The sequence below is a fragment of the Hylaeus volcanicus genome, chromosome 3 (assembly GCF_026283585.1).
Source record: "Hylaeus volcanicus isolate JK05 chromosome 3, UHH_iyHylVolc1.0_haploid, whole genome shotgun sequence".
Lineage (NCBI taxonomy): Eukaryota > Metazoa > Arthropoda > Insecta > Hymenoptera > Colletidae > Hylaeus > Hylaeus volcanicus.
In genome coordinates, this window is record NC_071978.1 from 3630476 (window position 1) to 3646026 (window position 15551).

A 15551-nucleotide genomic window follows, 5' to 3' on the forward strand; every position below is an offset into this window, starting at 1 on the left:
AAATCTTGGCCCCGTGACGACGTATACCTGCTCCTCGAGCAATTACCTGTAATTTAGAGGACGAAAGGCGTCGATTATTCGATCTAATCTTGGTCAAACTGATAGGAGAAGCGCGTACCCGTAAAACAGATCTCCAATGATGCCGGAAATACGCTTAATTACCAGTCCCATTGCTGTGAACACTGTTTCTACGTACAATAGCGCGCAGTTTAATGAAAATGACCATCAACTGTGAGACACAATTCGCCTGCTCGAACTTGGACAGTTGTCGCAAGCTGAAAGCCCGTACATTTTTCAAAATAATACCGAGTGCTTTTAACATTACGTTTAATTTTACATTCACATTTAACCAGGCACCAATGTACGTCAGAGTCCACGCACGTGACAATTCTCGGACAAAAATTGCGACATTAACCTCTTGCCGTACTTTGACGAGTCTGACTCGCGATGAAGATTTTGTTCCAAACATGAATACCACGAGCCAGGCTTGTAAACAAATAGTCGGGCCCAAAAAGAAACACCAGTTTTCAGCCCTAGGTTTAGTCGAACAAAGTGGTACGGGAAGAGGTTAAGAAACGAAAGAATGATCGATGCGTTTCGAGCACGAGGGAAAAAGTACTGTTCTCGAAATTATGTGACTGCGGGAAAGGTGTCGATAAGTTTTCGGTTGATCTTCAGTGATGACACTCGTTGGCATTCGCACTTTCGTGTAACGATTTGGGATTAAAATAAACAACAACGTATCGTGGACGTTCTACGTGTTACTTCACATGCTTTATTTTCAAGAATAATGTCGCGTAGGTGACTCGAGACAGACTCGCTTCCTCTATGAAACAAGGAGAATCGCTATTGTACAACGGGAAAATGGTTTGGTATCAGAGATGGGCAGCAATTTATGGATCCGGTCGAACGGTTACTCGAATGAGTTTTTAATCGTCCATCGTGAAACCTAGTTCGATCGTAATTTTATTGGACAAATAATGTGTGTAATATTGTCGCCCATTTCTGATCGGTGCTGGACGAATCTGTTTCGAGGATTGTTTATAATTTTCGTTTGGTTTCTCTTCTCACGGGTCGCTCTCACATCTTGAAGCCGTGCACGTTCGCGCTGTGCCGCTGGAAATTCGACTTCTGTTTAAAGCCTTTCGTGCAGACGTAGCAGATGTACTGAGGATTCTTTCCGCACTCGTCGCGCATGTGGCGACGCAACGTGTCCTTGCGGGTGTAGGATCTTCCGCAAGACGGGCAAGGATACGGTTTTCGACGGGAACGAGCGTCGTCTCCGTCGATTTTTCGCTTCCATTTGTACTCTGTAATAGAAAGAAAAAATGCCGATGTCGGCCAGTCATTTTTCGTACACCACTGAATAATCGAGCTGACAGAACGCGAAGCAAAGCTAACAGATAACGGTGAGGTCGAAGAATATACTTTCCAGATCCTTCTGAAATATCCACTCCAATTTCCTGATCCTTGGGTTAAATTCGATGTAAATGTTGCTTGTTATGATAAAATGACTCGCGGGAACGGCAATCGCGCGTAGTTTAGACGTGTTATATTTAAATGCTCGAGTTAAGGGTAACTTGAACATTTCGATATAATTCGTTGAAACTTGGTTATCGACACCAGTAGATCGCATGCAGAAATGAAAATTCGTCGAGGAAACACTAAACGAATGATAAGGATCCGAGGGATGAAGTAATCGACTCTTACCTGTTGCCCGTTATCGGACGCACTTCCTATCAAACCGACTGTGCGACCAAAATACCGAGAGCAGAACGAAAAAATCAGTTCGGACTAAAATAGAAGGTTCACGGGATCGAACAATGTTTATTATAAAAGTTTCGGGCCACGGTGTCGTGTACAAGATATTTTTGGCATACCACGAATTCTATTTGCAGTTAATCGCTAAACTAGTTCGTCGTTCTTTTCTCCTATATTCTCTCCTCACGCTCTTTTCTCAACGTTTTTGGTCCTCGAGCGCGTTTCGTCGCTCTGTGAGAGTTCGTGCAAATTGTCAGCGTCCTTCACTTTTCGATAGGATCAGTGTTTGAATGTGTCGTAGCGTCCGTGTATGTTGAGCAAGTGCCTCTGAAAGCTGGATCGTTGTTTGAACGTTTTTCCGCAGTGCGCGCAACCGAATTGTGGTGCGACTCCGCACTCCTCGCGAAGGTGACGACACAGGGACTCCTTCCACGCGTAACTCTTTCCGCACAGGTGACAGACGAACGGTTTCAGCCGGTCTGAATGACCCTTGACGAGAATGGGGCCCCAAACAACTAAAAACATTCGAGAAAGGAAGCAGCATCAGTGAAATCCGTTTGCGCGAACCTCTACGCTGGTGGTCGACGCTCGGCTAGGAAAAATGTTGTTATTGTATCGTTTCGAATAGTGGCTCGGTGCGATGATACAAAGTAGAAAGTTCCTCCACCGCTACTGAAAACGTAACGCGAGTAATAATCGACAGGTCTGGGTTAGTGAAAGGAAACCGTCTGTTATCCAGCATGATAACACACGATCGCGAATATTTCTCGGAGAGCGAAACGCATCCAAATCCAATGTCACAGTTCGATAAATAGAAATTTATTTATCGGAATCGATAACCAACGTTTCGGACAATTTGTATTACGGCTTTCTGCAGGTCGAATTTAAAATAATACAACAGAAGCTTGTAACGAATGGAATTTGAGATGGTTTCGATGCGTTACAAGCTTAGAAAATATTATACTATTCAAGATTCAACCCCAAGGGACGCGATACAATTGAGCGAAACTCTTTATTCCAATAAACGAGTGGCTATTTATTGCTTCGAAGACCAATGCTTCAACCGAGATGACTCGTATTTAATTCGTACAAAATATATCATTCGCTTGGCGTTTATTCAATCTGTCGTAACAATACGTTCGAAGGAACGGAAGCTGCCCCAAAAATGGGCGAGGTGGAGTTCAATTCGGCTTGTGCATGTTTGTCAGGTGATAGGTGAGGTGGTGTTTCCGCTTAAACCTTCTGCCGCACACGGTGCAAGCGAACTTCGGCTCCGTTCCGCACTCGTATCGCAAATGCTTGTACAAGGAATCGCGTCTCACGTATCGTTTGTTGCAGTTGCTGCAGCTGTAAGGCTTCGCCACGTACTGCTGCTGGCACGGCCAACCTGAAAACGAGATAAATATATATTAGAAACATCCTTCTCGCGCACTTGATCTTCTCGCCTGTAAAAATTACAATGATCCCTAGATAACTGAAATGAAATGATATCCATCGATGTTCGAAACTCAACCTTCCTCATTGGCGTACCTCTGAACGATTCAACGTGCCTGTAGAGTAGAAGGTCACGATTAATCGAAAGTTTCGGAAAGGAAAGCGCGTCAACCGCGATAGCAAACCAGCAGTTTGGACTGACATTGAAATTTTATTCGGCAAAATTACAGCTTGTTTTGGCAACCATGCGGTGTCTTCGTCGAGACAAGATTTCTGACGAGCTTCGAACTCTGTTTATATTTCGAGTTATCGAAACTTCTCGTTAGAGGCTTAGTTTTCAACAATTCATCGAAGAGTAAACTGGCCTGTACGCAACCAATGAATCACTCGAAAAGAAACCAAGCGTTTAAGTTCGACTAAAATTGTTACGTCTGCGAGCCCTGCAAGTTGTTCAATCGCTCGAATCGAAACGCACTCGTGCCCCCGGATGCCGTCATTTTCATCGAAAAGCTACCATCGTGACTCAAAGGAACCAATTGGTGAATAGAAGTCATGTGTTTACGCAGGTGATGCTTGTGCATGAATCTATAGCCGCAAACTTCGCACGAGAACTGCGGCAACTTCCCGCATTCCACGCGCTTGTGCTTCAAAAGAGACTCCCTCCATTTGTACGATTTCCCGCAACTCTCGCAGAAGAATCTTGAAAGCAGGCTGTCCTCTGTCTCTTGACGCGATCCCGACGGTCGTCGACGATGGCCACCTGGTCGTCGCTGCATCGCATCTGCAAAATTGTCCAAGCAGAACACAGTTGAGGAGTCAATCGAACGTCAACCGTACGCGGGGAAGAATTCTATTCCAAAAGGCAAACGAAACAGAGCGATTCTTCGACGCCTGCGGTCCCTGAAAGCGTCAAACATTTTACTCTGTGACGGATAAAGAAAACGTCGACGTTTCTAGATGATATGTATTACAAAAATAAAGTACACACTTCGCGTTTCACGGTGAACAGTAAAAATCAGAGAACCTCGCGCGATACAAAATTGTCGTGTAGACTTCCATCGAAGCCAGTCGATATACATACTATATGTATATGTATACTATATTACAAAGACAATGTTCACGCTCCATGCATCGCGATGGTCAGACAAAGTCGAGCAATACTGCGCGATAAAAGAACAAATCGAACAGATTCCACGGATCCCCGGCCGAGATTAACAATTGGGAAAGTCTTTGAGACGGCAGCACTTCAGGTGTTGCGTCACGTGGTGTTTGTGCTTGAACATTTTCCCGCAATGCGGACAGGGCACGTTGGGCATCTTCCCGCACTCGTAGCGTAGATGTCGGTCCAGGGAACTCTTTTGGCTGTAGATCTTGCCGCAAGTACATACGTACTTCTTCGCAGATATGGTGAGCGAGGGTGACAGCTCGTAGCCCTCGAGCGTGAACCTCGGGTCTTTCGCGTGAAACAGGCCCATGTCATCTGAAATCAAAAATCGGTTCACTTCGTTAAAGACTTTTCGATCGCGGAGGCGTTTGTTGTATGCCTCGTTTTAACGCGCAGTGTCTTCTTTTTTCTTCAACGGGCATATGACATATTTACAAGATACTCTCTATGCCTAGAATTATTTTTAACTATTTTGACCTGAAAGAGACCATCTTCTTTTACTTACACGGTTATCGAACCTATTCGCATCGACAATGCTCGTATTGTTTCCTTCGAAGGAAGTCGCGTAGCCGCTCGGTAGACAGAGTTTAGCCCGAAGGCATCCACACAGGGTCAACCTTAACGAAACAGCAGCACTGTGTTAATGTTTATACTTTTCGTTCGCGCATCCATTCGCGAATGAACATCGATCAGAGAATTTTGTTTTTGTGTGTTCTCGGATTCGATGAAGTATTTTCAGATAAGCTTCTTTATTACTGTGCGATAAAAGAGTGAGTTACATAATGATAGACGATGAAAGTACATAGAAATCGACGCTGTGCGTAAATCGCTCGACAATGGCTGTTTACATCGATTAGTTTTCGTTCGCTGCTCGCAATCCCTAGTAAAGCAAGGCTACTAATAGTCACGGTACATACAAAATATAACGCGTACATAATACATACATAATAAATGCGTTTTCAGCGACACGCTTGCTCCATCTTTCTTGAATTCAAGTGACAATTTCAATTTTCGTACTTTTCTCCTTACCGCCGCCAGCAACGATTATCTGTAAATTCGTATCATTCAGCCATCAAGACGATTTCCATGAGTATCTCCGAATTTTGTAATAACGGAGATCTCGTAAGCGCTGATATTTTTGCTGGCTATGTCTCGAAAAAAAGGTAAAACACCCTGAACGCGTGATCGCAACGATTATATGATTATCATAGAATTATTATAAGACATAGTAAGATTATAATGGTTTTACATCTATACGATTATATTATTGGATACAACTTCAAGTAATCAAACGTGTGATGTTGTATAACATTCACAATTCCGTTTAACAGGATACTAACGTATTACCGATATTATAGGATAATATTATTTTAGAGTAACGGCTGGTGGACAAATATCGGACGTTGTCTACCGTTTACCACAATAGTAATTAACGCTCTTGTCAATTCTCCGCAAAACCCCATAAGATTATACCCGTTACTCGAAGAATGCGGTCTAGAATATATTTTCTTAACACACGTATGCCAGAAAGGCCCATATTATTACGAGGATTTTTTCATCAGTTGCTGGTTTATGCAATGAGCGCAGATGTCGATGCGAGTCGTTCAGTTAGTTTGTTGGTCTTGAAGGTGCAGCAGTGGCACCGGAATTGCTCGCCGCATTCGTCTCGCTGGTGACACAGCATCGAGAACATGTATACCGATTACATAACAAATGCGTTTTCAGCTACACGCTTGCTCCATCTTTATTGCATTTGAGTGACAATTCCAAATATACTCCTTTCCTTACCAGCAACGTTTACATTGCGATTATTTTTGACCTCGTATCCGTGAACCACCAAGACAATTTCCACGAGTACCTCCGAATTTTGTAATGACGGAGGTCTCCTAAGCGCTGGTATTTTTGATGGCTAGGTCTCGAAGAAAAAGGTGAAACAGCTTTGAACAAATGACCGCAACGATTATATGATTATCATAGGATTATTATACCATTATTATAGGATTATAGTAAGATTATAATATTACTGGATAATAACTTCAAGTAATCAAACGTGTGATGTTGTATAACATTCACAATTCCGTTTAAAAGGAGACTAACGTATTACTAATATTATAGGATAACATCATTTTAGAATAACGGCTAGTGGACAAATATCCGATGTTGTATACCGTTCACCGCAATAGTAATTAATACTCTCGCCAATTATACGCAAAACGCCAAAAGATTATACCCGTTACTCGAAGAGTGACGGTCTAGTATACATTTTCTTAACATACGTATGCCAGAAGGACCCATTTTACTACGGGGACCTTTTCATCAATTGCTGGTCTATGTACTGAGCGCAGGTGTCGATGTGAGTCGTCCAGTTAGATAGTTTGTCGGTCTTGAAGCTGCAGTAATGGCACCGGAACTGCTCGCCGCATTCGTCCCGCTGGTGACACAGCATCGAGAACATGTACTTGAAACGACGTCCACAGTAGCAGTACAAGCGTGTATCTGAAAAAGAAAAAAACGGAAAATGTGTCAGTATCATGCATATGGTGTCGTATACAAAAATTAACTACACATCGAAACAATACGGTTAAATTGTAACGCTATTCGTGTAGGATCGAGGCGACAATTGTACGGGGTGTTTCTAGAAGGCCTTGCCCAACTTTGAAGGTACGTTCTACCGATCTTGCAGAAACACTCTGTACATTTGTGTGCTTATCGCGGTACAAATGTAAAAAACAGAACCGAGGTGACGACAAACGAAAACTTCCAGGAGACAGATGGTTGCTGAATAATTAAATTCAATTCTTTATTATTTGTCGAGTATCCTCGCTAACACAATGGTTATCAGTGATACACTCACAATGGTAATCGTAACTTTAAAGTTCGCAAAAAAAAAAAACAAAAATCGTAAACCATAAAGAATATATCGTACATGTAACGCTCGTGCATGTAACGCGCGACTCTCGCTCTGTTGTGTATATTTCACACGTGTTACCCGATTGAACATGAATATTACATGCAATTATAGTTTTGTTTCTTTATCTCTCGCATAATATTCAACCTTCCTACCTGTCGCTATCGTCGCCTGTACTTCCGAAAGCTCTCCGTGTCGGGGAGAGAAAAAAAGAGTCAAACGCTTACGTGCTAATTATTATCATCGATCTCCTTAAAAGCAAGAGGTATTCCTTTCTTTGGGCTTCGGATTTCAGCATTCATATTTTCCGTCTCTCACTTGTCTCGCGACAAACTGGCGAGAATCGTCGGATTCTACATCGTATAGCGTATTGTACAATCATAATTCTTATTTACATACTGTACGCAGGTGTGGCAAAATTAGTGGTATAAGGGAACGATTCCTGGTGTAAAACTGCATCGAAATTGTGGTATAACATTTTTCCAAACGGGGCTTTGTTTACTAGAAATGTGTCCATGTCTGACCATTATTGACTGTAACTAGTTGCACTGATCTTTGCAAGCGCTGACGGTGGTTTTATCGATTTTAATTGGTTCTCACTAGTTAGAACATGAATTTTGAAGATTGATTTTCCAAGAAAACCAAAGCCTCGTGTCAAAACAAATTTTATTTCACTTTTTTTATTCACTTTTTCACGAAAGATCACTCCCGATTATACTACGAATTTTGTCACGAACTGGATACTTCCACTTAAACTTAAATGTCACCTCGAACATCGTCGCGTGTGTATACGTGTATAAACATAATCTCCGTCTCTTGATCGATTATTTGTACACGCGTATACAGCGAATCGCCTGGCTTTTACGTATAACGTGGCTTGAAAATAATTCTATAGGCATTTGGTGTATCAACTATATCGCATAGCTAGCCTGATTTATATTGGCACAAGGGTTGCAAAATCAACGGAAGCGTGCTTGAAAGGATCTCCATTTCATTTATTCGACTTTGAATTCGATTTCACGATCGTCCTGTCAAATAAATTCGATGAAATCTTTTCCCAGCACGGTATTAATCGTTTTCTTCGATCTCTGTTCTTTTGACACCATATCCTAGATCGCAAACGGCAATCAGCGACGAATTTCTGTCGCGTTACCCTCTGACGCTATCGTATCTACGTTACGTGATAACAGACGCTTTTAATAAATGCATGTATACCTCTCACTTCTTACGATTTTTGTTATCAGTCTTTGCGCTTCTGTTTACGCTACACTTTTATTCGTCCGCGTGCGAAAATTGTGACCGTGAAACGCAAGCTTGGCTGAAAATTTAACTCCTCTTGGCTCACCGTTAACGATTAATCCTTCGTTTTCTATACTGCTCATCGTTGGAAGACACGTTCTGTTCCCGCAACGCTTGGGTAAAAACAACGTTCGTTTCAACGGGTCATCGAACGACGTTCCGCCGTCTGTAAACGATCGATCGCTAAAGATTGCATCTCTAAAAATAATTTTGCTGGTTTCGGCTTGAACGTTCGAATAAAACAGGATACAATTCTGTACGCTCGGATGGGGATCTCGCGGTTCTGTACGAAAACGGATATGAAAACACGACATCGATAACAATAACATTCAGTTCACACTGATAACAGTAGCATTCTGATCACATTTTAGGCACATGGAGTCGACTCGAACGACGCGCGAGAGTCTTCTTAAAAAACCGCTTCGAATTCTTTGGCACAAAGAAGGTCGCGAAGGAAAAACGGAAGAGGCTGGGCGTTCAGCACGTGCAGCTTTCAAATAGTTCGACACGAGTCTGCGTGAAAGTTTTCAAGACCAACGAGGACCAGCGCGTAGAAGCTGAGAGGTTCACAGTTTCGTCTCGAAGATCTCGTCGACGTTGCTCTCTTTCCAAAAAGCTCTTTCAAAACTCATCGACGAGACGATCGCGATCTCTGACACGAAAGACGGGTAAGTCGAGCGAGAGAATAGTCGAGAGATACCGTTGACGATGACCGAAGAAAGAAGCGGTCGATCGTCCAACATCTAGGTCTAAGATCGTCCAACATCTAGGTCTAACTTGGATTCGATCGAACAATTCTCAAGATTAGAGGATGATCGTTTTGTCAGTCTCGAAGTAGCTGTTATTCGCTGCACGTTTCCACTCTTTGGTTTAGAGTCTTAACGCAAGATAAATAATAGCTAGCGCGAGACAGGAGAAACGCCATCCGTCAATTTGTATACATACAAGCTTGTCTATGAATAATTATCAAGATTTAAGATAGAAGACGCTTAAGGGTAAGAGTAAGCGAGACGCTCAAAAAGCTCGCTAGAGTATTTCGAACGGAGCACAGGTCGTGCCCAGAGGAGACAGAGCTGAGATTGTGAGAGAAGAGAGGAAGATAGTGAAACTGGAAAGTTTGGTAAAATTCTCTAATCCTACGAGGATAAATACGAGATTCAACGCCTCTATAGTATTATCGATATACGCTTCTTCGCTGATTCACGCTTGGCCGGTGCGCGGATCGTCGTCGGGCTTCGATTTGACTAGAATCCTGTCACGGTATAATTCTTTGTCGAGTCTTTGGTCCTTGATCGAGGAGTATTCTCGAATTCGTTGGGTCTCGAAGGAAGCTCGTGGTGTCGCGCGAATTTGTCGCGAGGATCGTATCGAATGTATCGTACTGTTCACGATGGTGACGGAAATGATCGTAAAGTCGTTGTTCGCTCTCAAAATAATGTTTCCTCTGCGTTTTTGAGAACACAATGTTTCACCGTCGAAGATTTCGGAGGTTCGTTTACCGGTATCGATTACTAACGTTATCACAGAGATCCACGCGCGATAAAAACTCGAATCCGACGGATCCCGTGTTCCGGCCAAGCCACGTGGAAAGACATGTTTCTGTTTCAACCGCAACGTATGCGTACGATTTTCAATTACAATTTACATCATCACTGTAAACTTACTATGCAATAGGTATATGTATATGTCTATGTATAATGTATAATATATTATATATAATATATATATATATATTTTTTTGATTTAAATATACTCTCTATCTTGGGTATTCTATGGTAGGTAGCGGTCTACTTAGACCTTTCTCTAAACTAGACGACTCTAATTCAAACGAAAGGAACCGGCGCCAAGTCGTCGAACGAATCGACGTGGAATCCTTTTCTATACACTTTCGATCCCTAAACTCGTTCGACCACGTCGTCGGTTCGCAAAATCTACGCACAATCTCCGACAAAAATAATGTAACATCGCTCCCGCGTGGACGACGACGAGCCTTTTATCGCGCTGAAACAATAAAAAGGCAACGATGCTCGAACGATTTTTCCGTTCAACCGGTCCCCTCGACGTCACACGGGAGGAACCGTCATTCGCGAACGAGGACTAACGTTTGCCTGACTAGATTTTCTGAACGTTACTTAAGCTAGGTTACGCTAGAGAGCTAGAACCGGGATACTAGTTGCTACTGTCAGAGATTTTTCGTTGCACCGAGAACCTCGACTCTTTCGACTAACGATAAGAATCGAGACTTGTTTCTCTCGATCGTCGCAGGATATCTGTGCGCAACTCGATCGCCATGGCCGTCGAATCATGCTATTTACGCGGCCACGATCATCGAGCTGGCCTGCCTTCGACCGATTCGATCAACAGATCACGGAACCCCTGTCGCCAAACGTTCGTTTCCGTATCCGTGATGGCTCGCGGGGAAACACCTGCTTCCCTTATAATTAGTACAAAAATAAGTGGGCAATTTAGTGATCTGCCAAAAACTCGAAAAGATCCCGGAAAAGTGCCACGTTGCTCGCGACGCTCGAGCAACCGCGAAGCAAAAACCATCGGTGGCGTCGAATGGCGTCGTCAAACAAACGTTTATTTTGTCATTCTTCGAGATTCTGCTAAACACCGGGTGACTCGCGTAAATCGATCGAGTTGTTCTCGAAACACGAAGGGGAACAAAGAAACCATTCCGTTTAGATCATTACCGAAGGCATTCGACATTATCCGAGGGTCGAATTTATTTTTTCTCAATAGAATGCCCCAATTTTTCCAACGATTTCCCGTTAGAAAAAAGAATACGATCAACCTTCGGATGAGACCAATGCCTCCAAATAGAAACTAATCGCGATGCATTCCTCCTCCAATCGAACACCTTTACCTCGACAACTTTTTTGTATTTCACTTTTGTCCTTTAAATTTGGAAAATATAATATTTCTGTGTAACATCACCTTCCTCCGTATTTTCGCGTACACTTCAGCAGACTTTTCCGGCGCTCTTCTCGAGCCTCCTAAAATATTCAACAATGCGTTTTACATTATATATCCCCCTTTATACATGGTTAAATGGGATCCAACAACGGCTTCGCGCCATGGCGTCACGGTGAGTCGCTACTTTTTTTGTAACAAGAGCGACGAGACCGTCTTTAATTCTCGTCGACTCGATTTAAAAACGACGAGCACTCTCCAACTCTGGTTACCGCGTTCCCAACGGGAAGCTAAAGCAAAGCGAATTCATTCGAGTTGCATGACGGAAGTGTATTGTCACATGTACGCGACTATTTCGAATCGCGTCAGTCAAGATCAGTTTGTTGTACTCCGTCCGACTAATTATCAAGAACTTGCGTTAGCGCGGCAAGAATTCGTCTTGAAAAATTTGAAAAGAATAATTAAAAATTAAAACGAATCAAATTGTTTGGTAACGAAACTTATTAAAAAAAGAGCTGTCGTGTAAGTGGAAGAGAAAACGTAACATTGTATAGTCCTTTTGGTTGAAAACGCAAGTAAATTGTTGCACAACGTTGTCATGGCTGGGTTAGGTACGCGGATGATACGGATTCTTTCTTCCTAGGTATACTTCTAGAACTACTTCGAAGTTCTCGACAGAATAAGGATTAATTCGTGTCGGCAACTTTCTGGCTTTTGGTAGAGGCCTGTATGGGTAGTAAATCCTCTCCTATAAAAAGAGACCTCCACCGAACGCTACAGTCGCCGGCACGAGTGGTCTCTGAAACTCTCTAAGGTTCGACAACCGAAGGAATCGACTCGGGAAACACGAACAAACTCAGACTCCTCGCAAGTCGACTGTTTCGTCGTCGAATCATAGCGAGCGCAAGAATTCTTTCACGCGAAAGACAAAACTGTACAGCTAAGCCTGCAACCCAACGAATCCGTGTCACCTGGCGTACACGATTTCCAAGATCTCTAAATTAATCGCGACCTAACGAAGCGCCCGTTTCGGCGATTCTCGGCTCTTACGGGCGCTCGTTCGTCTCTTTCGCCCTCTAGGGCTGGATAGGACTCTCCTTCAGGCCCTCTGGTTCACGGCAGTGCCAGACTGCGAGGGCTGCGCTACAACGTGACGGTGGTTAATGTGTGCTTTCACGTTCCTCTCGTACTTGGAGCTGAAGGCGCAGTGAGGACAGTTGAACGAGGGATCCTTGCCGCACTCGAAGCGCAAGTGTCTCTTGAGGATGTACGCGTTCTTGTAGCTCTTGCCGCAACTGGAGCAGTTGTGGCGACGATCTTGGCCCGAGATGCTGCCGATCGGTTGATTGTTGTTGTTGTTGTTGCTGCTGCTGCTGCTGCTGCTTCTGGGGGGATGACGCGAGGGACAGTGGAGTCTGGCGCGACGCTGGGGCGTCAACGGCGCCGGCACCGTCTCGTTCAAAGACGCCCGCGACACACGCCTCGTTCCATCTGAATTCCAGCCCAGGCTCGCGAAGAAACCTGCGAACAATCGAAACAGAGGTTTCGACGGATCGATTAGTTTTGCCGGGATCTCTTTTTGTTCTCTACGTGGTTCGTTGGTTACACGACTGCTCTTTACAACGGCGCGGGCCATGCGATAAAAAGAAAAAACATTCATGTTCTCAAGCTTAGCAACAACGAGCATGTCAAAGGGGAGGAGGATCAACGGGGGACGATTACGTTCTCGGGGTTATTTGGTGATTCTACTCGCGGAGGATCTCCTCGCAGGCTGCTCTATCGCCGAGGAGATCCTCTCAGGGGTACGTTCTCGCGCTCTGCGGGAACGAGCTGATCGTTAATGACGCGCTTTTATGCAAAACGCTTCTTCGGGAGAACACGTTGCGATTGGTGGACGGATCGTTGATGAAACTGAATTTTCTTTGCGTATGTACCTAGGGTTTCTTCTCTTCCGTTCCGGCTGCAAGGGAGCCGTTGCCTTCTTGAAGCACTCGCGGACCTGGAACTCAACACACGCGTCGATTAATGACAAAATTCTAGACACGATCCATGACAGTGGTTCGACGATAGATCGCAAGAGGCATAGTTTCGAAGAAGGAAATTTGGCAGAGGTCGGGATAAGTTAAGAATGCTCTTTTCTGCGTCCGCGATGGTCCTCTTCGTAGAAATCGCCATGTCGGATGATCCACGGCCGGAACACCTGCGAAAAATAAAACTGGTCAGTATGCGGAAGTGCGATAAAATATTTTCGTACCGATCGATGCTTCTCCCAGTCGTGTTCCTCTCGTCGAAGTCCAGGCGAAAGTCGTTGGAAATCCACGGCGTGGTCTGAGGGCTGGCAAGAAGAACAGGAAACACGGAGTACTTGCCTTTCTAGACTTTATTTTTCTCTAAATCGAATACAAGGCTCTCTACAAATTGACAAAAAAGGAGGGAAACAAGCATTTTGGAATGTTCGAAAAGTCGAAACGATACGTGTACAAAGAAATGAAAAGGAAGCACAGTGGTAGAAAATAGGAAGCGAACGACCGGCCAGTCGACGGACTAGCGCGGATAATCGCGCGAGCGAGTGACTCGAAGGCAAGAAGGCGTCGTCCGCGCGCGATCCCAACGGCCGATCGTTCCACGAATTTCACAAGCAAGCGACTTTTCTCGCGCGATACAACGAAGCCAATAAAACGGCGACGCGTCATTATTATTCGTCATCTTGTGTACGTGTGTGAGTGTACGTGTAGGTGTTACGTGTACGCGTGGATTTCATCCCCCGTTTCGCCGCTGCGAGCGATACTCTTGATCTCGGCGAGCGCGGCGACGGCACGCTCGATTGTTCGTGTGCTACAATAACGTGTTCTGTATATACGTGGGTTTACATGCATGCGAATTCGTCGCAAGAGAACAAGCAAAAAAAAAATTATCTAGAAAGAATATCGTTATCATCGTAGCGTATCATCGTTAATAATTATTGCTCCCTAAATAATATTAATATAAAATGGAGAGAAAAAAAAAAAGTAATAATTAATAAATCATCGTTCGTTGGCAAATACATGGCGACAAAGAAATTACGATTACAATGTATGTTTTGCGTTCGAGGCGCTGAGCGGAAGTTGTAGTCGCGTTATTTTTACGTGCTCTCTGTACTCTCTCGTTCGCTCAAGCGCGCGCGCACATTCTCTTGCTTTCCTTTCATTCGCGTACACACGCACGCACACTGTTTCGCTTTTTCTCCCCCTCCTGCCAACCCCTGATTGGCTTTCCCGTGTTCTCACTGGCACTCTTACTTTCGCTCGCTCCCACTCGTTCTTATCTTTCACTCGCTCTCTTTCCGCCTGTCTCTCTATACAGTCGAGTACTGTGCTTGTACTAATTGTAAGAATATCGTACTTAAGCTCGGGACGCGTGATACCTTCTCGAGCGTGGTGAATTTCGTTGTCGGCACTAATACTTTTGTCGCTGGCACCGTAACACGGTTCAAGCTCGATGGACGTTTGTGCCTGGAAGGTTCAAATCAGGCGCGTCAACCTTATGGCGCTCTATGGGGATCCCTCGAACGCTGCGTCGAGGAGGCATCGCGCGCCCGATGTTCTACAGCAGCGCTTCCCAGACTTTGCTCTCCGTGGACTCCCTTGGTGAAAGAAAATCGTTTGCGAACGGGTTACTTTAAAAATGCTCCCTTAAAGAAAACGTGTACACGGTTTAAAAGCTTCGACTTGATTCGAATACGATCTACGTTTCTTCTATCGGTTAAAACGGTTCCAATCTTGTGCACCGGCATGTCAGATAAAATTCTAGGGTTCCACGGTCGCCAGTTTGGAAAACACTGTTCCACGGGAGGCCCCGAAACACGCGACGAGACTCGATGATCTCTCGCGTGTTTTGGGTCGCTCCGCAGGTAAATTCACTATCATTTATTACAGATAATTGTACTGTTTAATCAATAGAGACGAACGAACGAAAGAAATGTAAAGGAGTACGCGAGTACCGCCATACCCGTTTATCGAAAACAAAACGAAGAGTAAGTGGAAAAATACAAAAGTAAAGGGGGTAAACGTATGACGCGCAGGAATAAAT

At 44.2% G+C, this 15551-nt stretch overlaps 1 protein-coding gene across 1 annotated transcript; it reads right to left on the reverse strand.

Moving 5' to 3' along the window:
* Positions 1-1352: 1352 nt before the first annotated feature.
* LOC128873500 (zinc finger and SCAN domain-containing protein 10-like) lies at positions 1353-15262 on the reverse strand. The gene is made up of 3 exons (XM_054117113.1): positions 4866-15262; positions 3625-4675; positions 1353-3153 (listed from the first exon to the last, which is right to left on the reverse strand). The coding sequence occupies exons 2-3, from the start codon at positions 3969-3971 to the stop codon at positions 2943-2945; spliced, it is 558 nt and encodes a 185-aa protein (XP_053973088.1). The 5' UTR covers positions 3972-4675; positions 4866-15262; the 3' UTR covers positions 1353-2942.
* Between the last annotated feature and the right edge of the window lie 289 nt (positions 15263-15551).